The 26,385-nt window shown below is 33.5% G+C and overlaps 1 protein-coding gene across 1 annotated transcript in view; it reads right to left on the reverse strand.

Annotated features, from left to right (window-relative positions):
- LOC135225786 (uncharacterized) overlaps positions 1–26,385 on the reverse strand; it is a gene marked incomplete in the record, with an annotated part of 392,131 nt that overhangs the window by 211,937 nt on the left and 153,809 nt on the right. Inside the window, 1 exon segment of the mRNA XM_064265264.1 lies at positions 8,982–9,119. Within this exon segment, the coding sequence (XP_064121334.1) occupies positions 8,982–9,119 (138 nt within the window).

Here is a 26,385-nt window from a genome sequence, read left to right on the forward strand (position 1 = left end):
ACCCATCCCCTGCAAATACAGGGAGGGGAACACTGTATATATATATACATATATAATATATATATACATGTATATCCATGTATACTCACACATACATATATATATAATATATATATATATATATATATATCTATATATATAGGAAAATATATATATATATATATATATATAGAATAGATATATATATATGTATGTGTGTGTGAGTATACATGGATATACATGTATATATATGTATATATATACATTTGGTATTTGAACTTTCAAGAAGGCAGATATAAGCAGTTTTAGAAGGGCGTTCTAACTATTCATATGTTTGAGCTATTCGTGAGGGTGTCTGTACCATCCCCCGCAAATACTGGGGGAACACTGTATATACATATACAGTGTTCCCCCAGTATTTGCGGGGGATGGGTACCAGACACCCTCACGAATAGCTCAAACACATGAATAGTTAGAACGCCCTTCTAAAACTGCTTATATCTGCCTTCTTGAAAGTTCAAATACCAAATGTAGACTTCAAGTATCATCCTACATCAAATATACCATTAAACTGATATTATAAAATATCATTTCAAAGTCATCTTGAAAATATTTTACCATTAGAAATATATACACAGCCAATAACAGAGAGAGAGAGAGAGAGAGAGAGAACAACTCCTTATGACATCAATAGATTGAAATGAACTCCTATAGATAACACTTCTTCCGCTCCCATAAATACATATATCTTTTCCACAGAGAGGTATCTATTTGTCGATCTATCAATCCTTTGGCAGAGAGAGAGAGAGAGAGAGAGAGAGAGAGAGAGAGAGAGAGAGAGAGAGAGAGAGAGAGAGAGAGAGAGAGAGAGAGAGAAATGCTTATACAAATGCCTATCTTGAAAACTTCAAATACCAAATGCATACCTTATATGACATCCAACATCAAATTTGTCTTAAATGATTTTATCTTATTGCCAAAAAAGAGGTATTTTAAATCTTTGAAATCAATATTATTAACTTATAATTTTGAAAGTTCCGAACTTTAACACATAAAAAGTAAAAGATAGCAAGTACATGTACTTCTAACACAGCAGAGAGAGAAGAGCGAGAGAGAGAGAGGAGAGAGAGAGATAGAGGAGAGAGAGTAGAAGAGAGAGAGAGAGAGAGAGAGAGAGACTGTCCTTAATTAAAAGTGAAATGTAAAGATTATTGTACTTCTTTAAAGTACTCATATATGAATTTTATAATTAAAGTTATTATATTATTATTATATTAATATATATTATCTTCATTGGAAATTCTTAATAATAAATACCTTACACACATGTATAATGAGAGAGAGAGAGAGAGAGAGAGAGAGAGAGAGAGAAATTGCCTAAAAATCATTAAAATCGTTGACCAATTAGGGTACCACTCCCCTCCCCTCCTGTCACATTAATTGACATTTGTTTGTTTGTTTGTTTGCATGGTGTTTTTACGTTGCATGGAACCAGTGGTTATTCAACAACAGGACCAACGGCTTTACGTGACTTCTGAACCACGTCGAGATGAACTTCTATCACCAGAAATACACATCTCTGAACCTTCAATGGAATGCCCGAGATTCGAACTCGCGGCCACCGAGGTGGCAGGCCAAGACCAAACTGACCACGCTCTGGACTTGGAGCTTCTCTGGAGTTAGAAAGAAGATGAGGGGAAATAATATAAAGAAAGAGGAGGGAAAGAATTTTCTTTTGAAATTAGTTATATTATTATTTGAAATACGTCTACCATAAAAATTCTCTCATCTCAGTAATAGAGGGGAGTTATCCTTCCTTAAAGTGAAATGGAAAGGTTATTTTTATTCCTTTAAAATACTATCACATACGAATTTTGTAATTACAATTATATTACCATTATTATTATCATTAGCTGAAAATATCAATATACATATTACACACATGCACCATAAAAATTCTTTCATCTCAGCAAGAGAGAGAGAGAGAGAGAGAGAGAGAGAGAGAGAGAGAGAGAGAGAGAGAGAGAGAGAGAGAGAGAGAGAGAGAGAGAGTTTATCTCTCTATTCTCTCAGAAATATTAATCTTCTCTTTACTAACGACTAACAAAAAAAATAGAAATTTATGTTAGTTTTTTGTCTCCCAATGATGTGTACCTTTACTAGCATTTTTAAAACACTATGAACACACATAGTGTGCATATGTGTTACTACCAACGGGCTAAAGAGAGGCTTTCCCTGAGAGAGAGAGAGAGAGAGAGAGAGAGAGAGAGAGAGAGAGAGAGAGAGAGAGAGAGAGAGAGAATATCCTTTGACAGCCAAGACGGCAAGGTTATTCAGATCCACTAAGATGCAACGCTTGCCAACCCTGGCTGTCCCCTTCTCTCCAAGTCTGGAAAATAAAAGATGTGTTATGGGATTTCCTTTTATTCTTACATAATTTTTAAATCTATAAACTAATATCTTACTGATTTATAATAGCATTTTCTTCAATGAATTGATATTATTGCTTATCATACAAAAAACATAAATCTCTGTAAGGAGAGAGAGAGAGAGAGAGAGAGAGAGAGAGAGAGAGAGAGAGAGTCAACTTTAATTAAAAGAGTGAAAGGAAAGATTATTGTATTTCCTTAACCTTTAAACGCCGAAGCGGTAAAATAAAAATTGTCTCCCGTGTGCCGGAGGTGTTTCGGAGTGAACACGGAAGCGGAAAAATATTTTTTTCAAAAAATCACAGCTCGCTTAGTTTTAAAGATTAAGAGTACATTTTTGGCTACTTTTTTTGTCATTGGCTGAAGTTTAGTATGCAACCATCAGAAATGAAAAAAATTATCATTATCATACATAAATAATGCGATATATGATAGCGCAAAAACGAAATTTCATATATAATTGTATTCAAATCCCGCTGTGCGCAAAACGGTTAAAGGTAACAAGTTACTTTTTTTCGTTGTAATGTACACTAAATTGCAATCATTTTGGTATATAACACATTGTAAAACGATAATAGCAACACAGAGAAAATATTATCACAAAATAATGCATGTATTCGTAACGCACGGACGTAAACAAATATTTTTTTCACAAATTCAAAAATTCTTCCAATTTCTTTCAAAATGAAGACAAATGATTGAATATTACTATACTATAAGAGTATTAGCTTACAATTGCAGTTTTCGTCCATATCTGACGAGTTAAAGTTGACCGAATGTCGAATTTTTTTATATATATTTTCTTATATGCAATTATTTCGGAAATTAGAAAAGCCTACAACCTTCAATGATTTTTCGTTTTATTCTACATGAAATTGCGCACATTTTCATATATAAAACTCTATGAAATGGCCTAATATGAAACAGGACCAAATTATTCCCGAGAAATGGGACGTACGCATTTCGGAGATTTGTGGCGGAGAATCTGCGCGCGGAGGGAAGGAAAGTTTTTTTTTTTAATTCACCATAAATCTAAATATTGTGCTAGAGACTTTGAATTTGTTTCAAGATGAAGATAAATGACTGAATATTACTAGACTGTAAGAGTTTTAGCTTACAATTGCGTTTTTCGACCATTTCAGTAGAGTCAAAGTTGCCCGAACATGGTTTTTTTTCTATTTATCGTGATTTATATGCAAATATTTCAAAAATGAGAAAAAGCTACAACCTTCAATTATTTTTAGTTGTATTCTACATGAATGCGCACATTTTCATATATAAAACTTTATGTAATGGCTAATTTAAAATGGTGCAAACATTACCACAATCGCACGTATGATTTTTTCGGAAGTTACCGCGTGGACGTAAAGAAAAAATTTTATTTTTTTTTTTCATAAATTCACCATAAATCGAAATAAAATGTGCTAGAGACTTCCAATTTGTTGCAAAATGAAGGTAAATGATTGAATATTACTAAATAAAATAAGCGTTTTAGCTTACAATTTGCGTTTTTTCGACCATTTCGGGTAGAGTCAAAGTTGGACCGAGAAGGTTGAAAATGTGTCACTTATCATTTTTTATACGAAAATATTTCAAAATTGATAAAAGCTACAACCATGGGTTGTTTTTAATTGCATAGTGCATGAAATTGCGCACATTTCCTATATAAAAACTTTATGTAAAACGGCTAATTTTAAAATGGTGCAAACATTAACCACAATCGCATGTATGATTTTTTTCGGAAGAGTTACGCGCGGACATAAGGAAAAAGATTTTTCTAAATTCACCATAAATCGAAATATTGTGCTAGACTTCCAATTAGTTGCAAAATTAAGGTAAATGATTGAATATTACTAAAATATAAGAGTTTTAGCTTACAATCGCGTTTTTCGACCATTTCAGTAGTGTCAAAGTTGACCGAAGGTTGAAATTTTGGCACTTATCGTTATTTATATGAAAATATCTCAAAACCGATAAAAGCTACAATCATGAGTATTTTTTTGTTGTATACTACATAAAAATGCGCACATTTTCATATATAATACTCTATGTAACGGCTCAATTTAAAATGGTACAAAAATTATGTCAAAGTGACGAAATAATTTCCGAGATGTGTCACAGATACTTTTTAGTGCGGCAAGAAAGAAATTCGCGCTTGCGCGCATGCGTAACGATTGTAAACAAAACAACACCTTGATCCGTGAACTCCCAGCATCCCCCAAAGGCGCGTGATTCAAGAGTTTTCTGCTGGTAGGCCTAAAAGTATTTTTCTGCAAATTTTAAAAAAAACTTTTGTATGTCGACGTAAAATACGTCCAGTCAGCACCCGAGAGACAAAAAATGTCGACGTAAAATACGTCCAGTCGGCGTTTAATAAAAATTAGTTTTTGGTTAGATTACAACAAAAATTTTGAGGTTATGATGATTTTCGACACTTTTTATGTCGTATTTTTTAAATTTTTTTAGTGACGTCTCATGTGCGGAACTAGTTTCCAAGCGAATGAATACACTAGCTTGGGATGCGCAGTTTATAACAGTCCAAAAGCGCAAATAATGAAAAAATCATTGCTTGTTTCCAGCATACATAATTAACAAAACTAAGTTTCTGGTTAGATTACAACGCAAATTCCAAGGTTACGACGGTTTTTTATGCTTTTTAACGATACCTCATACACAGAACTAGTTTCTGAGCAGAGGGTGGATAAATTAATTTACGCTATTAAACTGTATGGTAACCATAGTCAAGGATAAGGAACGCATTCTCAAACAGTGCACATATCCTTTTAATACAAAAAACAGCAAAATATCATTGAAACATTATTTCACTTAAAGAATCCATATAAAAACCATAGTTTCTCTCTCTCTCTCTCTCTCTCTATCTCTCTTTGTATTTTCCAACAAAAATAATCACTAATTAGTGTATATTGATGTTTATTTTCATGACTAAATACACTTTTATAATACAAAAATGATTTACTAATTTTCAAATATTCATTTTGATTAATACGTATTAGTAAGTTTAATAAGCTGAAATGATATCACATGATAAAAATAATAATTCTCTCTCTCTCTCTCTCTCTCTCTCTCTCTCTCTCTCTCTCTCTCTCTCTCTCTCTCTCTCTCTCTCTCTCTACTACAAAGATGTATGTTTTTTTTGTATGATAAATAAATGATTTACTATTTTCAAATATTAATATTAATTTATACAGCAATAATATCAATTCATTAAAGAAAATACCATAGTGAATTAGTAAGATTTTAGCTTATATATTTAAAAAATTATGGAAGAATGAAGGAAATCCCAGTCATCTTTCTCTAACCTTTCTCTAACTCCAGGTACTAAAACTGTCAGATATATAAAGTTCTGTGACAGCCAGGAGGGGGAAGAGCTGCTGTGTTGTCATCAAGTGCTCATGAAATTTCCCCCCTCCTCTCTCTCTCTCTCTCTCTCTCTCTCTCTCTCTCTCTCTCTCTCTCTCTCTCTCTCTCTCTCTCTCTCATTTACTGAGACTCGAGATTTTTTATGTACTCGTACTATTTGTTTTTAATAATTTCAAATAATAATAATAATAATAATAATAATAATAATAATAATAATAATAATAATAATAATAATAATAATAATAATAATAACTGTAATTACAAAATTCATGTGATAGTATTTTAAAGAAATACAATACTAATCTATCCATGTCACTTTTAATTAAGGTTAACTCTCTCTCTCTCTCTCTCTCTCTCTCTCTCTCTTTTGCCACACAAGATAATAATGTGTCATAGTGGTAACTCCCTCTCTTTCGCTGGAAGCGTTATAAGTATTTTTTGAGAGAACAGAGAGAGATAAACACTCTCGTCTCTCTCTCTCTCTCTCGCTCTCCCTCTCGTCATCTCTCCTCTCTCTCCTCTCTTCTCTCTCTCTCTCTCTCTCTCTCTCTCTCTCTCTCTCTCTCTCTCTCTTCTTACCGAGATGAAAGAATTTTTTATGGTACTAGTATGTAAAATGTTTATTGATAATTTCAGTTATTTAATAATAATAATAATAATAATAATAATAATAATAATAATAATAATAATAATAATAATAATAATAAAACTGTAATTGCAAAATTCATAATGGTCGTATTTTAAAGAGATGAAAATGACCTTTCCATTTCACTTGTAAGGATAATTCCTCTTTCTTACTGAGATGAGAGAATTTTTATGGTAGATGCACATGTTTATTATATTTTCAAATAATAATAATAATATAATATAATAATAATAATAATAATAATAACAATAGAAGTAGTAATAATACGATAACTAATTTCAAAAGAAAATTCTTCCCTTCGTCTTTTTCTGTATCAATTTCCCTACCTCATAACTCCAGTGACACTCGGAGCTGGGAAAGTAACAATGCCATACAATGGTCAACGAATTTAATGGTTTTATGTAATCTCTCTCTCTCTCTCTCTTTGTATTTTAATGAAAATATACAGTAATTTGTGAATACACAGTGTTGCACATGAAAAAAGTAAATTAGTGATAATTTTAGAGATACGGCCCTAAGAAAAATTGCAAATTAGTGAAATTTTCCCTGTGGACATGTTTTCAACAATGTCGTTCCGGCTTACGACGATTTTTCGGGTTACGACGCGTCTTAAGAACGGAACCCCGTCATACCCGGGGACTGCCGTGTATTATATATATATATATATATATATATTATATATATATATATATATATATATATATATATATATAATTTAATTTACAAAGCAAAATGCTAATAAATATTCGAACAAATATCCATAATCCAAAAAAGTTTGTCAATACCTGGGAAGAGCTACAGGCTCGACAGAGGGGGCAACTACCAGGGGCAACCCCCTTGGACTCCCTTCAACTACCAGTATGTCTTCTCGGTGTTAAGGAGCAGGACAGTGACTAGGTCTAGGAGATCCAAGGGGCCAGATAGTCACCTCCTCTTACACGTATCCAGAAAAATACGCCTTTCCAGCGGCTGTCTGTCAATACCTGGGACCGACAACAAGTTTCACGACCACCTGAATGTACCCCCCGACCTCCCTTGGACCTCTGGTATGTCTTCTGCCCAGTGCAGGGGAGCGGGACAGTGACCTTTGCCTAAGAGAACTGAGGGACAAGTATCAAACACCTCCACACACAACACTTCACTGTTACATTGATAAACTCATGATCATCAAAATAAAAGGCTGGCAAAGGCATGGGAAGGAAGCGTCAGAGTCAGGCGCAAAAACAAATAAACTAAGAGAGTATAATTGACGTTAGGTTTGGGAAGCGAAGGGAGAATACAAAATCCAGCTTGATGATAATCTGAATTAAACAAAGGTCAAGACTTATTCTGCTCGAAGGCTACGAATGCTTTCCGGTGGTTGTGTAACACTACCGAAATCCAGTGATATAACCGGAAAATAAGAATAAGAGCTGCTGTAAGCACCTGTTATTTAGCGAAGCATGGCAGAAAACAAAATAAAGTGCTTAGCTAATTAGTAGTTCCTAGTATTGATGTTAGGGAACGGCACTGTATACCTACACTCAGCAACAGAAGCACTACAAGCGAAATTTAAATTAGGCTGCCGTACATGGAAAACTTATAGCTATATAATTACTGTGTAAGTCTAATATACAAAAAAAAAATTTTGTGAAGGGAAAAGGGAGATTATTTGAGGTACATTTGTATCATGGGGGAGAAGACCAAGTATAAGTACTATACTGAAAGATGGAGAGAGTAGTCAAGAAGAAGATGATATAACAATATGCCAAGTAGTAAAAATAAACAAAATAACAATATGTCAAGTAATAAAAATAAACAAATGTTAAATAAAACTTTAGGGAGACTTAGCTGCTCTACAGGGAAATAAATGCTGAAAAATAAATTGTTCTACAAGGAAATTGATGCAAAACAATAAATGGACCTTCGAATAAGAAATGCAAAATATATGTGTTTGAAGTGAATGCAGTATAAGCTTGGGTTGATGGAGTCAGTACTTTGAAGATCTGCTGAACATGTCTGAATATGGAAGATAGAAGAGAGATCCTGTTGAATATGCAAAAGTGGAAAGGGTTAGTGTAAACCCTGTGAAAGTGGCTGGAAGAATAATTTGGAAATTATGATGTACGAAGAGTTGACGATGAAAACATATATTTACTGTACGCTGAACTACACAGGCATCACCTTAAAAATGGCATTTTAACAATTCTTAGTTTACAAGGTTCACAAAAAAGCTCTTACCGTCACTTACCAGAAAATTTAAGTGCAATGGCTTTAAGACTTTTAAACATGTAGAACACAAAACAAATGGCTGACAATGACATAAATTGCACAAATCATGATATATTTGTTTTAAGGAAAAATTTGGCACTAATGCATGCATTCAAATAGCAACCTACAACAGGTACTCAACTTATCAGTGTGCAAGCTTAACAGATACTTTAAGCACATTCATAGCTATTTCCAAGATACGGTTTAGTAAAACTCCCAGCTTCCAGAATAACATAAAATTCACACAAATACCAAAAAACAAAACTCAACAAGAATTAAATCAAAGTAAAGTATACCTTTTTAAGCTCAGCTTCATTTTCTAAAGCTGAGGTCTTCAAACTCTCTTGGCATTTAGTCAATTCAGTATTTGCTTCTGACAATTTCAAGGTCAAATCTTTTACACTAATATCTAGTGTGTCACTTCTTGCCTTCTCCTGTAATGTGCACCATATATTCCACATGAACGTTTCATCCCATTAATAAACACCTTATGGTAACATCTTTATTTTATAGTACTTACTGTACCTAAAAATTTGTATCATATTTAGATGGAACAAAATTTTAAGCAAAATCAAATACAAAAATAAAAAACATGTAGTGTTAAGTAAATATTCCTTTTCTAATATATTAAATGAATGCGTTGTAAATATATTTGGTAAAAAATACAGAGAATACAAATGTTTTCTTGGTAGGAATTTTTTTTCAAAAATATTAATACTATACAAATCAAATGCATATATATGTAATTACTCATTAAAATTTACTGAATATCTGAATATGAATACATTAAACCATAAATTTAAACAGAAAAATTGAAAGGTTTAAACATACTAAAATATTTAAGAGCATTTACATTTAATTATGAAGTGCAGTTTCTTTGACACATTTGAAAATGTTACTTCCAGAAACAACACTAAGCAGTCCCCGGTTATCGGAGGGGGTTCTTTCTTGGTGGGGTGCTGATAAGCAAAAGGCACCATTAACACACATTCGGTGATTTACGGCGCTTATGGCGCCAAATTTCGGTTAATGGCGCCGATAACCAGTTAATGGGCCTCCTTTAGGTACGTTATGGCTCCATAACTCTATTACCAGCACCTTATGGCGCCATTAACTGAAACTCGCCTTGCTATGGCGCCATAAATCGCCAATTTTATGGCGCTTTTCCCAATTGCCATTTACCAAGACTACCGGTAACTGGGGACTGCCTGTATGGCTATTGTAAAAGAAAGAAGTCAACCTATCTAATCACATGACTCTGAGTAGAAGTAATCTCATGTATTGCATGATGTTCACCATTGACCAAGCAGAAATTAAATGTGGTTGACTGACTGATTGCAATTAATAACTATTATCACAATACAGAATTGGACATCTAAAAGCAACTTTCATGATTTGTATACCCACAGTTTTCGCTTGCTGCCGTTGGTCTCACTCCTTGAGCTGAATAGTTCACTTGATTTGAGTTATTTGTGTTTGAAGATTGATCAGGCTTATATGTTATGGGTGGACCATTCCTTGAATGATTCTCTCTTCCTTTCTGGTTTGGATTCCATTTTCTTTTAGTATTTTGGGCATATTTCCCTTGGAAGGAAGTTGATCTATTCCTTACTTGTCTGGAATTATCATAGTATTTATTATTCATTCTATGTGAAGGATTGTTATTTCTGCCTTTCGTTTCACTTTATTTTTCTGTTACCCAACAAATTCCTTGGAAAGATTTATTTCTGTCTTCTGGATTTCTTGCCTTTGTTTTTAATGCATGAAGGCTATTACTCTTTGGATCAATTTTAATTTTCCTGAAAGCCTTCTTTTCATCTTCTGCAAGTGCATATATTGTTCCAAAAAACAAGTAGCTCAATATATATCATAGACTAACAAATGACAAGTAGCTCAATATATATCATAGACTAACTAAGTCCCTTTCATCATCACTGAACTGCGTCTTATCTCCTATGTTATCTGTAAGTCCTATGTTATTTTGTCTATGGCATTTTCAAAATATGCATAGATTTGCTATGGATTCATATTGCAGGTTAAGGAATTTAGTAACATTATATAATGTGTCTGCTTTACTTACTGGTTCCCAGAGCAATACACAAATTGTTTTGAATTCATCATATTTAGTTAATTTGCTGAAACTAAGAGAATTCAAAGTTTTATGAGCATCACCGCATTCTGAACTATCAAGAAGCAAGGCTTCATTAATCTTAGCTCTTTCATCAGTTATTTCCCCTAAAGATATGCGACTGTCTGCATCAGCTAACCAATGATTCACTGAATAGGCTTTTAGCCTATTCTTGTCAGGATTGGTATCTTCTACTTGTCCACAGAAAAAGTCATTCAAATAAAATGATACACAAACATAATACGTATTCAGAAATCATATACCACCAACCGAGTGTCAAGTACAAAAAAAAATTCCTATCTATCAAAATCTATTAAAAAATATTTAACAAGAAAAAATATATATATTTAGAGAGAACAATAAAATTTTTATATCATTATTGAGAGAGAATTCAAAATGTTTTATATTTTCTAAGAGAGAGAATAAGGATTTTTTCACACACTCTTATAGAGAGAGAACAAAAAAATTCAGTTTCATCACAACTTACGTATATATGTGTCTGTTGTCCTTTTGTTAAATTAAATTTCGGTAACACTTTCCTCAATATTGGCACTCGAATTCAACTGTTGTGTTTCAAAATCAATCTTGAATGATGCTGAGTTTTTCTCTGATTTCGTTCTTCGGCAAGGATTCGCTGCTGTGTTCTTCTACTGTTATTTCACTTGCATTGTTATGTTTATCGCGCAGTCATTCACTGACGTTTTGTTTTTCAATCTTCGGGGAAAACTTGTTCTCGTTATGGTTAAGTAGTAAAGTTTATAAATTATTTCACTTCATTAGTTGATGTTTGAAGCGCAAAATGTTTTCATAATGTTATGATTCACTTCACCGTCTGTTATTAAATTATTGAGTCGATTCATATTGAGTTCTGGTTTGTGTAATTTTTCTTTCTTCACACTGCACTTTTTACACCTTCTCTGGATCCACACTAGCTGGCACTATTTTGTAAAGTTTTTACTTTTGTTTGTTTGATTTCTCTTCTTTATTTGAAGACTACGAATTGAAAAATGAAGTTTCTCTTGACCTCAACAGCTCTGGGTAGCTGACCTACTTTCGTCATGGCTGTCCGGCGGCCCTTTCTTTTTCCAACTGGTGCTCTTCTTTGTAGCTGGTCTCGAAGATTCTACAAAGGAGAATGTCCCACCTAGAATAGACGGGGATAAGCTTTTGTCCCGCCTGCTGGTCATTCATATTGGTTGCAGATTACCTTACGCCGTACTTTATGTCTGATGAATTGACTTAATTCCTCCCCTTGTGGGTGGAACTAATGATGTCACTGAAACTGTCGAGTTTCCGGCGATGTCACAGGCGATGGCGATGATTTTTATGGGGGCACTTAGATTAAAACTTTTGCGCGTGTTATGGCTACTGTTCAAGACTCTCCTGTGACTAATTCTCTCTCTCTCTCTCTCTCTCTCTCTCTCTCTCTCTCTCTCTCTCTCTCTCTCTCTCTCTCATATTTATGCTATTCCTAAATAACATTCTCCTAGCTACCATTACATACCAAATGAAACTATTAAAGTATACCAAATTTGTAAGTTGCCCTTTTCCTAGATATACAACTGCAGCCTTTCATATGTGAAGTACATATGTACTGAATAAGAGGGATGATACCCATGGAAGTTGGGGGGCTAAGACATGCCCTTTCACAATGCCTTCTCCACTGGACTTTTGGTCACAAGATATGCAACACTGGCAGTAGAAGCAGGGAGACAGAGGCAGAATTCCTCCAATTTGAAAGGCTACACTTAGTATGCTAAGGAAAATACATATCACTATAAAAATTTGGTATTTGTTCCTACAGGGACGCAAGCATATCACCTTTCATATATGATGACTCGGTATAAGGATGGTGGTACTACCATAAAAGAGGGTGAGTGTCCTAGTGTGTCTGGATGGTGCTGTAATAGGCTGTGTAGTACACATCTGTACCTCTGCAACTAATCCATTACCCAGTCTGTCCCATCCCCTTCGTTGGGAGGCACTACCAACTGAACCACTTGGTCTGACATGATTTTCTTGTTACGAGGCCCCATGACCCATTCTGTAACTGCTCCTGTGTTAGGAGGCACTAGCAACAGACCTGCTACTTGGTCTGCCCAGCCTCCCATGTCAAGAAGGTTCCATCCCCTAGCCCCCTAAACCCTGTGGGAGGCACCACTTTGCTAAATCCTGTAGAACTCAACTGTCAGTTGGCAGCTTTATCTGATAAGTTAAACTATGCCACAATCCCTTTTCTCTTTGTTACAGAGGGAAGGACTCAGGGTCACATTCTATAACTAACAGAAAATGATCTTGTAGTATAATTACCAGTCTGCTTTTGGGTCCAGAAATACGAATGTCTCTGTGGTTATTGGATGAAACAGAGTTACCATCCATACAAACACTCCTCTCAAAACTACCTCTGAACACGTAAAGCAAAGTACTCAAATGAGACAAGGCCACAAGGGGTCCCAGTAATCACACTATTTGTCAAGCTGCCACCACACGCGACATCAGTGGTAGTAACCATAAATTACAATCAAATCAATCTCATTATGCACAGAGTTTAAGGCCAAAACTCATAATCCGTCAATCCACCATTTGAGATTTCTCTCTTAATACCTTCCCTTTGGGACTTTGTTGGAGACGAACAGTAAGAGATGTTACTTTGAACAGTGTGCACTCATCAAAATTATCCAAAAAGAATGAAAAGTCTTTGTCTAGAGTAGAGACGCATTTTTGTGGGCCCAGAGAAATAAAAGAACACTATTTACTTCTGCTTCAGGGAGCATATGGGTCATCAGGTACATTCAATGGACTCCACCTTACTCATGTGCTCAAGACATTAGGGACATCTTCACTGGCAACCCCAAAAGAACTTCATTGGCATTCTGTAAGAGCTTCATGGTCCAACAATAATGAGGCCTGTGGTCTGGTGGTGTCAAACCAATTTTCCTCATTCTACCTTAAGTAGGTTTTTGGGTGATATCCCTTAAGTAGAAGTACATTGAACTTGCAAATACTTATGCAGTTTATGTTAATAGGCAAGAAAAACTTGCTACTTCAGTTTTGGTTGCTAAGAGACAAGAATAAGCTTAGCTTTCTCTTATTTTTCTTGTAAAATATTTATAGTGTAGATTTTATACTATGAATTCATCCCCAGGTGATACTGCATGATTTTCCAAAATGCAGCAGTCTTTATGCAAAATTTAAGAATATATTTCTAAGTCTAAGGTAGTTGCTGAAAGTGATTAACTACTGTACCTTGCCAATCATGAAAAGTTCCCAAGTTTGACCATTTTAAAGATTCTTTTAATTGTCAATTTACATATTTTTTTTGTTTCTAGTTAGTTTCCATTTTCAGTAATATTAATCTTTGGAGGCAGAGGAATTTATATAATAAAATAGTCTTAAAAGTTGGGCTATCTGTGCACCATAAAGTGTATGCAACTACTTTTAAAATGTGGTACCCATGTCAGGCTATGGTTGATTATCACTATGAAAAAATGTTCTGATTCCACACAAATTATCTGGTAATCTTTGGTAAATATCCCTATGTCTGGATGAAGACTTTGAAAGAACAAAAATAACTAATTACTCTTACTAGTTGACAATCTGAAACTATTCAAGATCACTCTTGTTCTACAGAGAGAAAGAGACAGGTCAGTGACATATAGGATGTGTAGAATGTCTACGGCATTTATAGAGAATGTTAATTTTATTATCAAAGCAAACAGCATTTTGCAATGCACACTACCCATGAGGACTTCTCCTTCTTGACGATATTCCACATAAAACTTTACTAATTCTCACCTAATGAAACTGACATACAATGCAGTTTTCCCCATATTTTAAAATCTGCAATTTTAAGGATTGTGTTTCATAAGCCTTCTCAAGGTGAAAAAAATATGGTTAAAGTATGCAGTTTGGATGTGAAGTTTCATTAAACAACTTTAGGCAAACTAAGATATCTATCATTGAAGCATTTTGTGATAGTCACATACAAAATGACAATAGGTATACCTTGTTCTAAGAAGAAAAAACATACAAATCAGACAATTAGAATCTTTTTCAACTTCTTTCAACTTGCATACATATGATGCTAGAACTATTGGGCAGTAACATACTACTAACAGTTGGTCGTCTTATAGCTTTAAAATACTAAAATAATTGCAAGGTTCCAAACTGTGGCAAACTACAATCATATTACAGTATTTTTCATTAATAATGCTTTACCAGTAATGAAATTCTTGGTATTTATGGAAATATGTTTTACCATTGCATGAAAAATCATCAGGGGCTGGGAATGTATAACTTCATGATGTTAGAATTGCATCTAATTCTCTCTACGAAGAGGAAGTCCCACCTTTGCCAGACGAGAAATCAAGAAGCTCATGTTGTTCCCCGTACAAGTGATAATGGTACCAAGGAAATGTATCTGGGTTATGTTAAATGTTTGCAAATTGTTCACCTAAGGTATTAATGACCTCTATACTGTACTGAAGACCTGCTCTTGTGACTAGAAGGGGGCTTTTGAATAAGTCTCTCCATTAATTTTCATATTTTCACCAACTTTCCAAATAGCACACTTCTTAAGTTTATGGAGGAGAAAAAGATGACCACACATGGTATTAAACACCATGACTTTACAACAGAACTGAGCTCTACAATATTGTAGAAAATTAGATATTTTTCAGTGCTATGTTGCTTTATCTGGATTAATGCTATTCTTATAGCTCAATGTAATGTCTGGAGTTCTGGTTATCACCACGTAATAGGTCTGCAATTGAAAAAAAACCAGGTGACCTATGAATAAAGAGAATTTCAGAAACATGCAATATCCCACTGAGTAAATCAATATCATTACCTACATCTTGGAATCTACACATAGTGATTCTTTTTCCCCCAATTCCCAAACTTTCTTCACTGTGCTTTATTAATATTCCACCTTGGCAATTTTTTGTCTTGGTGAGACCATTCACTGTCAATTGTGATACTACCATGGTTACTAGTTTACTAGTCTTCAAGTGTTCTTCCTATATATATATATATATATATATATATATATATATATATATATATATATATATATATATATATAAGGGGATATTCGTGAGTTTCTCTAAGGACCAATATCTAACCATTGTCTGCGGGAAATTCACCTATTTGCGATATTTATCAATGAAAAGTATCCCAAAATTCCAGGTTTTTATTAATTTCATCATAAACTGCACTTTTTTTTTTTTATAAAACTATTAAAAACCAGGTATAAAAATTTTTAGTGGGTTTTTCATTAGTTTCACTTGCCAAAATAGGCCGTTTTCAGTGTTTTTATAGAGGTTCCAACTATTCGCAGATTCTAACTATTCACAGGAGGGACTGGTACACATCCATTCCTGAATACAAGGGACCACTGTGTGTGTGTGTGTGTGTGTGTGTGTGTGTGTGTGTGTGTGTGTGTGTGTGTGTGTGTGTGTGTGTATAGTATACATATATATAAGAATTCTTATCACATCACCGTGATTCATATACATGCTTTAAGCTACAATTGTCCTTTAATATCCAATTCTCTCTACCTCGAAATTAAAATATTTTCAGGTATGTTAACCGAAGGGGAATTTTTTAGTTGATAGTAATTTCGTCCTCCCATGAGTTCGAATCCATGGGACGACGATATTATTATCAACAACTAAAACAATTCCCCTTCGATTAACATAAACATATATGAAAAAAATATTATTCTGAGGTAGTGCAAATTGGATATTAAAGGACATTTGTAGCTTAATGTACACACACACACACACACACACACACACACACACACACACACCATATATATATATATATATCTATCTATATATATATATATATATGTATATATATTATATTATATTATATATATATATATATATATAGATATAATATATATATATATATATATGTAATGTATATATATATATATATATAATATATTATATAAGATATAGATATATATTAACATATATATATATATATATATATATTAATGTATATTAGTAAAACCCAGCCCCTAAAAATGCTAAAATATAGGAAGTAAGTGCTATATTTCAGAGACTGCTGTCCCTCTCTTCAGGTGGGTAATGAGTGAGAAAAGTTACAGAAAAGGAGGTATTTATAGCAAGAGATCCATCCACAGGTAGCCGGTTTACAAAGTCACTCCTGCTAATAATTCCTCTTTAATCTTCTTAAGCATTGGCTGGAGAAAGATTTTAATCTATGATATCTGTATCTCCGGTGCCCTTTGAGATGCTCATTATCATCTTTGTTTAATCAAAGCTGACTCTATCACCTGGCTTTTGTACCGACATTTGCTGCTATAAATTATATGTGATGAATTCCAGTTTATTTTGTGGTTATGGTTATTTATATAGTTAAAAATGCGGAACTCTGTTGTCCATATCTTACTAAATATTTATGTTGTATTAATCTCTGGGGAAGTGATTTTTCTGTAAAACTGATGTAAGACTGGTCACAATCCAGGCATGGGATTTCATATACTCCTGTGTCTATAGGGATTGTCTTTTGTTGGACGTTAATCAGGGATTTGGCTAGGGTATTTGGGTAGGTAAAGGCAAAAGGGTTAGATTTTCCAAGGGCCTGGGTCACTGTGTTAATCCTGTCCAGTCGTGCTATTTTTATTTTATTGTTGAGTGCCTCTAATTTTGTCTTATGGGGGTCGGTAGAAAATTACTTTTGCCTTACAAATTGCTTTCTCAATTACATGGTCAGGATACCTTAAAGATGAAAGCAGCTTACGAATTAGTTCTAATTCCATTTCAAGGAAAGTTGGGGAACAAATTTGTAAGGCTCTTAAGAATAGGTTGCTGGCTATGCCTATCTTGATAGGAATGTCATGATAACTAAAGAAGTCAATGCATGAAAGTGTGAATGTTGGTTTTCAGTATATGGTAAATTTGTATTCTGTGATGTCACTAATTATTAAAACATCAAGAAAAGGAATTTTGTTGTCTGTTACCCATTCAACTTTAAATTTGATGCTGAGTACAAATGCTTTAAATTTTGAAAGGAATTCATTGAAATCGCCCTAACTATTATCCCAAAATGTTAGAATATCATCTACATAACTCATCCACAGCATGGTTTTTGGGTTTTATTGCAGATTAGTTAAAGCAGGACTTATTAAGGGATACCCAATCTACACTGGAATTTTTCTTATAAAATGACCCCCCAAATGAAAATACATTATTAGATACACATAACTCAACTAACATTATTATGCCAAGAGCCGGTGGGAAACGATCATCATAGGGTGCAAATTTTTCCCTCAAAAACTGTAGAATGTCCTGTATTTTATGTTGTCAAGTGGCATATGTGCTTCTCTGAATTTATGACAAAAATCTTCTGAATGTTTAATGTGACAGGGAGAAATGGTGCCTAAGAAAGGGGAAAAGAGGCCAGCTAATCATTTAAATTTTATAACTGAAAGCTCCGGCACATGAGATGATGGGTCCAAATGCAAGGTAGTTTTGGGTTAATGACTAAATTTCTCCAACAGTTCAAAGCTCTTTTGTCTTAACCAATTAATCTTACTGTCCTAAACATTTCTGGACAGGATGAAGACAGTGACCCAGACTCTTGGAAAATCTAACCCTTTTGCCTTTACCTACTCAAACACCCTAGCCAAATCCCTGAATAATGTCCAACAAAAGACAATCCCCAAAGACACAGGTGTTTATGAAATCCTGCGCCTGGAATGTGACCAATCTTACATCAGTTTTACAGGAAAAATCACTTCCCCCGAGATTAATAAAACATAAATGATCAGTTAGGTATGGACAACAGAGCTCTGATATTTTTAACCATATAAATAATCATAATGACAGACTAAACTGAAATTTATCACTTATAACTTATAGCAACAAATATTGGTACAAAAGCCAGATGATAGAGTCAGCCTTGATTAAACAAAGACAGGTAACGACCATCTCAAAGGGTACCAGGGATTCAAATATCACAGATAAACTCTTCCTCCAACCAAAGCTTAAGAAGATTAAAGAGAAATAGATACTACTTTTCTATAACTTTTCTCATTCATTACCTACCTGAAGAGAGAGACAGCAGTCTTAGAAATATAGTACTTATTTTTTATATTTTGGCATTTTTATGCGTTCATTTTATTAGATGGAATTCTGTTGTACCAGCATTTTTACTAGTCAATTTATATATAATAATATATTAATATATATATATTTAGATATAATATATATCATATATATATATATCTATATATATTATATGCATGCACAGTACATACGAATACATACATACATACATATCATATATACATACACAAACATATATTTATATATATATATATATATATATATATATATATATATATATATATATATATATATATATATTTTTGCGTGTGTGTGTGTGCGTGTGTATAAGTGTAGTGTGTGTGTCTGTGCATATGATATATACATATACATTACATATACATATATATATATATATATATATATATATATATATATATATATATAATATATATATATATATATAAAGGTTTTGCTGCCACGAAGGAAAAAAATGAAAAAGCGAGATAGCCGAGTACTTTCGGTCTTGTTCCGACCCTTTGCTAAGGCAAAATGATTTTACAGAGGAAAACATAGTCAAAAGAAGGCTTAATATCCAAACTGACACTACAAGATTAGCAATAAGGTCGATGAACCAAACAAAAACTTCTTTCAGTTTTCTTCTGAAGATTGAAAAAGAAACCCACAAAATCACTTTGTAACTTGTTTACTTCTTCTAAGTATTTACATTTAGTTTTACTCCACACTCAAGTACTTTCAGGCCCTGTCTGTGGCCCATTCTCAAGAGATGTTTGGGATGTAAGCCTGGGTCAAGGCACAGCAGTCTTCTGGAACTTCTTCTCGTTGAGCTGTCATTTATGTGATGGCTGTTCTGGTTTTCTTGAGAGTTGCCAATCCCATCTTGTCACTCTGATATCCTGAGCTGATGGTAAATGGGATTCACCCTTGTGGTAAGGGTGTGGTCACCAAAAGTCTGTTGGGCAGGAAACCTAATCTCCAGGTCAGCAGGGTCAATCTGAGCTAGCTTCTTTTAATATCAAAGCTCGGCTTATGGCATCTTCTGAGGTAAAACCTTTGTTTCCTTCAATTACTTTAATCTCTCTGATAAGTGCACCTTCTACTACCCTCCTGTGACTAATTTTGTTGCTTTTGTATGTAAGCCTACTGTTTTTGAAATCCATCCTATGGTCATTTTCCCAACAATGTCTAGCTATAGCACTCCCCTGAGAGTTAATGTCGATGTCACTCTACAGAAACGAGGAAACGCCTGAGGGTAGCCACACCTTGGAGGATACACACACAGTAAACAGGTTATTCTTCCAGAAAACAGTACATTTTGAAAAAACAAGGAAGCATATACAACTTAATATCATGAAATTTACACAAATTTTCCCAAAAAATTATTATTAATGAAAAGACGAAAGAAAATATAAATATATATATGTATATATATATATCGAGCAAGAGAAAGAGGGAGAGAGAATATCGAACCAGAGAGAGAGAGAGAGAGAGAGAGAGAGAGAGAGAGAGAGAGAGAGAGAGAGAGAGAGAGAGAGAGAAATAATAACTATATACATGTGGGACTAATTTATTAGTAGTTCATTTATTTTAAGGTCCTTCATAAACATCTTACAAATGGGTCCAAATGGTACATTCCCAGATTAAGATTTAGGTTGTTTTTATTAGTGATTTGTATAATTGCAAATTCCAGTAAATTGCTTGAAACATAATCATTAGATCTAGCAATTACAGAGGTATCACCCCAATTAATACAATGAGATTTTTCACTTAGATGGAAAAACAGTGCATTTGAAGTCTGGGCTGTTCTAACTGAATACATATGCTGCTTAATACGTACACATAAATTTTTACTTGACTGACCAACGTAAAACGATGGGCAATCCTTACAAGGAATTTTGTAAATGATGTTATTATTTCTTACGGGACTATTCTTAATTAGCATATCTTTAATGGTATTGTTATAAAAGAACACTACATTAACATTAAACGATTTAAATGTTGATTTTATGCTTTCAAATCCACGAAAGTAAGGTAAGCTTAGTACATTTTTAGGCATTTCTTTTTCATTAACCCTTAAACGCCGACTGGACGTATTTTACGTCGACATACAAAAGTTTATTTAAAAATTTGCAGAAAAATACTTTTAGGCCTACCAGCCGAAAACTCTTGAATCACGCGCCTTGGGGGATGCTGGGAGTTCACGGATCAAGGTGTTGTTTTGTTTACAATCGTTACACAGGCGCGCAAGAGCGAATTTCTTTCTTGCCGCACTAAAAAGTATCTGTGACACATCTCGGAAATTATTTTGTCACTTTGACATAATTTTTGTACCATTTTAAATTAGCCGTTACATGGAGTATTATATATTAAAATGTGCGCATTTTTATGAAGAATACAACAAAAAAATACTCATGATTGTAGCTTTTATCAGTTTTGAGATATTTTCATATAAATAACGATAAGTGCCAAAATTTCAACCTTCGGTCAACTTTGACTCTATCGATATGGTCGAAAAACGCAATTGTAAGCTAAAAATCTAATATTTAAGTAATATTCAATCATTTAACTTAATTTTGCAACTAATTGGAAGTCTCTAGCACAATATTTCGATTTATGGTGAATTTATGAAAAAACTTTTCCTTACGTCCGCGCGGTAACTTCCGAAAAAAATCATACATGCGATTGTGGTAATGTTTGCACCATTTTAAATTAGCCATTACATAAAGTTTTACATATGAAAATGTGCGCAATTTCATGCACCAATACAACTAAAAACAAAAAACAACCCATGGTTGTAGCTTTTATCAATTTTGTTTTGAATATTTTTCATATAAAAAATGATAAGTGACAAATTTTCAACCATTCGGTCAACTTTGACTCTACCGAAATGGTCGAAAAAAAAACGCAATTGTAAGCTAAACCGCTTTATATTCTAGAAATATTCAAGCATTTACCTTCAGTTTGCAATAAATTGGGGGGAAGAATCTCATAGCACAATATTTCGATTTATGGTGAATTTATGAAAAAAATAACATTTTCTTTACGTCCGCGCGGTAACTCTTCCGAAAAAATCATACGTGCGATTGTGGTAATGTTTGCACCATTTTAAATTAGCCGTTACATAAAGTTTTATATATGAAAATGTGCGCAATTTCATGTAGAATACAACAAAAAATAATTGAAGGTTGTAGCTTTTCTCATTTTTGAAATATTTTGCATATAAATCACGATAAATAGAAAAAAAAACCACGTTCGGTCAACTTTGACTCTACCGAAATGGTCGAAAAACGCAATTGTAAGCTAAAACTCTTACAGTCTAGTAATATTCAGTCATTTATCTTCATCTTGAAACAAATTCGAAGTCTCTAGCACAATATTTTAGATTTATGGTGAATTTTTAAAAAAATCTTTCCTTCCCTCGCACGCGGGGGATTCTCCGCCACAAATCTCCGAAATGCGTACGTTCCATTCTCGGAATATTTGGTCCGTTTCATATTAGGCATTTCATAGAGTTTTATATATGAAAATGTGCGCAATTTCATGTAGAATAAAACGATATTTAAATGTTGTAGCTATTCTTATTTTCGAAATAATTGCATATTATATATATAAAAAAATTCGACATTCGGTCAACTTTACCTAGTCAGATATGGTCGAAAAACTGCATTTGTCAAGCTAATATTCTTACAGTATAGTAATATTCAATCATTTGACTTCATTTTGAAAGAAATTGGAAGTCTCTAGGACAATATTTAGATTTATGGTGAATTTGTGAAAAAAATATTTGTTTACGTCCGTGCGTTACGAATTCATGCATTATTTTGTAATAATATTTTCTCTGTGTTGCTTTCATCATTTTACGATGTGTTATATACCAAAATGATCGCAATTTAGTGTACATTACAACGAAAAAAGAAGTAACTCGTTACCTTTAACCGTTTTGCGCACAGCGCGATTTGAATACAATTATATATGAAATTTCGTTTTTGCGCTATCATATATGCATTATTTATATATGATAATGATAATTTTTCATCTGATGGTTGCATACTAAACTTCAGCCAATGACAAAAAAAGGAGCCAAAAATGAACTCTTAATCTTGAAAACTAAGCGCGCTGTGATTTTTTGAAAAAAATATTTTTTCCGCTTCCGTGCTCACTCTGAAACACCTCCGGCACACGGGAGACATTTTTTTTTTTACCGCTTCGGCGTTTAAGGGTTAATAGCAACACTATAAAACTTTTTGTGAGCTTTTTGATAACATAAATCAATTAAATGAGGTGGGTAGCAGAGATCCTTTCCTATCTCTTTTATGTATTCTATTTCTTGGTCAAGATATTGTGGACTCGTGATACGCAAAGTGCGTAGGAACATAGAAGAAAAAATTGAAATTTTAATATTAACCCTCTTACGCCGAAGCGGTAAAAAAAAATTGTCTCCCATGTGCCGGAGGTGTTTCGGAGTGAGCGCGGAAGCGGAAAAAATATTTTTTTCAAAAAATCACAGCGCACTTAGTTTTCAAGATTAAGAGTTCATTTTTGGCTCCTTTTTTTGTCATTGGCTGACGTTTAGTATGCAACCATCAGAAATGAAAAACATTATCATTATCATATATAAATAATGCAATATATGATAGTGCAAAAACGAAATTTCAGATATAATTTTATTCAAATCGGGATGTGCGCAAAACGGTTAAAGGTAACAAGTTACTTTTTTTTCGTTGTAATGTACATTAAATTGCGATCATTTTGGTATATAACACATTGTAAAACAATAAAAGCAACACAGAGAAAATATTATCACAAAATAATGCATGAATTCGTAACGTGCGGACGTAAACAAATATTTTTTCCAAAAATTCACCATAAATCTAAATATTGTCCTAGAGACTTCCAATTTCTTTCAAATAAAGACACAAACGATTGAATATTTACTATACTGTAAGAGTATTAGCTTACAATTGCAGTTTCGACAATATCTGATGAGTTAAAGTTGAACCGAGTGGCGTTTGATATATATATATTTTTTATATGCAATTTATTTCGAAAATAAGAAAAGCTACAACTTTCAAATATTTTTCGTTTTATTCTACATGAAATTGCGCACATTTTCATATATAAAACTCTATGAAAAGCCTATATGAAACAGAGCAAATATTCCGAGAATGGGACATACTCATTTCGAAGATTTGTGGCGGAGAATCCGCGAGCGGAGGGAAGGAGTTTTTTTTTTTTAAATTCACCATAAGTCTAAATATTTTGCTATAGACTTCGAATTTGTTTCAAGATGAAGATAAATGACTGAATATTACTAGACAGTAAGAGTTTTTAGCTTACAATTGCGTTTTTTCGACCATTTCGGTAGAAGTCAAAGTTGACCGAACGTGGTTTTTTTTCTATTTATCATGATTTATATGCAAATATTTTAAAAATGAGAAAAAAGATACAACCTTCAATATTGTTGTATTCTACATGAAATTGCGCACATTTTCATATATAAAACTTTATGTAACGGCTAATTTAAAATGGTGCAAACATTACCACAATCGGACGTATGATTTTTTCGGAAGAGTTACCGCATGGACATAAAGAAAATGTTATTTTTTTCATAAATTCACCATAAATCGAAATATTGTGCTAGAGACTTCCAATTTGTTGCAAAATGAAGGTAAATGCTTGAATATTACTAGAATATAAGCGTTTTTAGCTTACAATTGCGGTTTTCGCCCATTTCGGTAGAGTCAAAGTTGACCGAAGGTTGAAATTTTTGGCAATTATCGTTATTTATATGAAAATATCTCAAAACTGATAAAAGCTACAACCATGGGTTGGTTTTTAGTTGTATTGTGAATGAAATTGCGCACATTTCCATATATAAAACTTTATATAACGGCTAATTTTAAAATGGTGCAAACATTACCACAATCGCATGTATGATTTTTTTCGGAAGAGTTACCTCGCGGACGTAAGGAAAAAGTTTTTTCATAAATTCACCATAAATCGAAATATTGTGCTAGAGACTTTCAATTAGTTGCAAAATTAAGGTAAATGATTGAATATTACTAAAATATAAGAGTTTTAGCTTACAATTGCGTTTTTCGACCATTTTGGTAGTGTCAAAGTTGATCGAAGGTTGAAATTTTGGCAATTATCGTTATTCATATGAAAATATCTCAAAACTGATAAAAGCTACAATCATGAGTATTTTATTGTTGTATTCTACATAAAAATGCGCACATTTTCATATATAATACTACATGTAACGGCTAATTTATAATGGTACAAAAATTATGTCAAAGTGACGAAATAATTTCCGAGATGTGTCACAGATACTTTTTAGTGCGGCAAGAAAGAAATTTGCGCTTGCGCACCTGCGTAACGATTGTAAACAAAACAACACCTTGATCCGTGAACTCCCAGCATCCCCCAAGGCGTGATTCAAAAGTTTTAGGCTGGTAGGCCTATAAGTATTTTTCCGCGAATTTTAAAAAAAACTTTTGTAAGTCGACGTAAAATACGTCCAGTCGGCACACAGGAGACAAAAAATGTCGACGTAAGAGGGTTAAGATGGTGGCCAGAATAAAAATGTACATATGTTAAATTATTTGTGGGTTTTCTATAAATACTGAATTTGCATTGGAAAGATTCTCTATGTATTAATACATCTAGGAAAGGGGTGACATTGTTATTTTCAATTTCAACAGTGAATTTTATGGATGGCACTAAATTATTCAATTTACACCGTAAATCATTTACATCGATACCAACAGGTAAGACTACTAAGATATCATCGACATATCGGTACCATTTTAAGGGGACAAGTGTGATATTCGGGAGGTGTTGTCTCTCTCTCAAAAGATTCCTGAAAAAATGCCTGGCGGAACAAGTGTTACCCAAATCATTGCTACCATACCACATAAGAAGATACGATCAACATCCTTTTAACGAATTTTCTTCAATGATATTAAAACGTTGCATTGCTGCCGTGAAAATGGAGGAAAAGGAGAAATTTAAAGAACTGGAAAAAGCCTGACGTAACTTCAACTACTTGATTTACGCTGATTGGAAACACGCATTAAGGCAAGAAATACATGGAAAACTTCACAGAACTACAGACACTTTCATTAGAAAACTGGACAGAAAATTAAACAACCTTATCAACGACAGTGATTGGACCAATAATGCTAGAAGTGATTGTGTGGTGAATTTATCAAGCAAACAAATAAGTGATAATGCAGTGCATGCATTAGGCTTTGGGTTGTCTTTCTTCATTTGTAACAAACCCTCAGTTTTATCAATAGCGACATCTGTATATAAGTTTGAAAAATACTGTGACCTACCACAAAATTATTTAGACATTATCAAAAGCATGAGATATAGTGCTACGCATGCCTATCATGAAAATAACTTCCCCGCTCGCTACAGAAAAAGTTTAAAAGAATAGAAGAATGATAATAGCTTACACAT

Source organism: Macrobrachium nipponense, chromosome 13 (assembly GCF_015104395.2).
Source record: "Macrobrachium nipponense isolate FS-2020 chromosome 13, ASM1510439v2, whole genome shotgun sequence".
Taxonomy (NCBI): Eukaryota; Metazoa; Arthropoda; class Malacostraca; order Decapoda; family Palaemonidae; genus Macrobrachium; species Macrobrachium nipponense.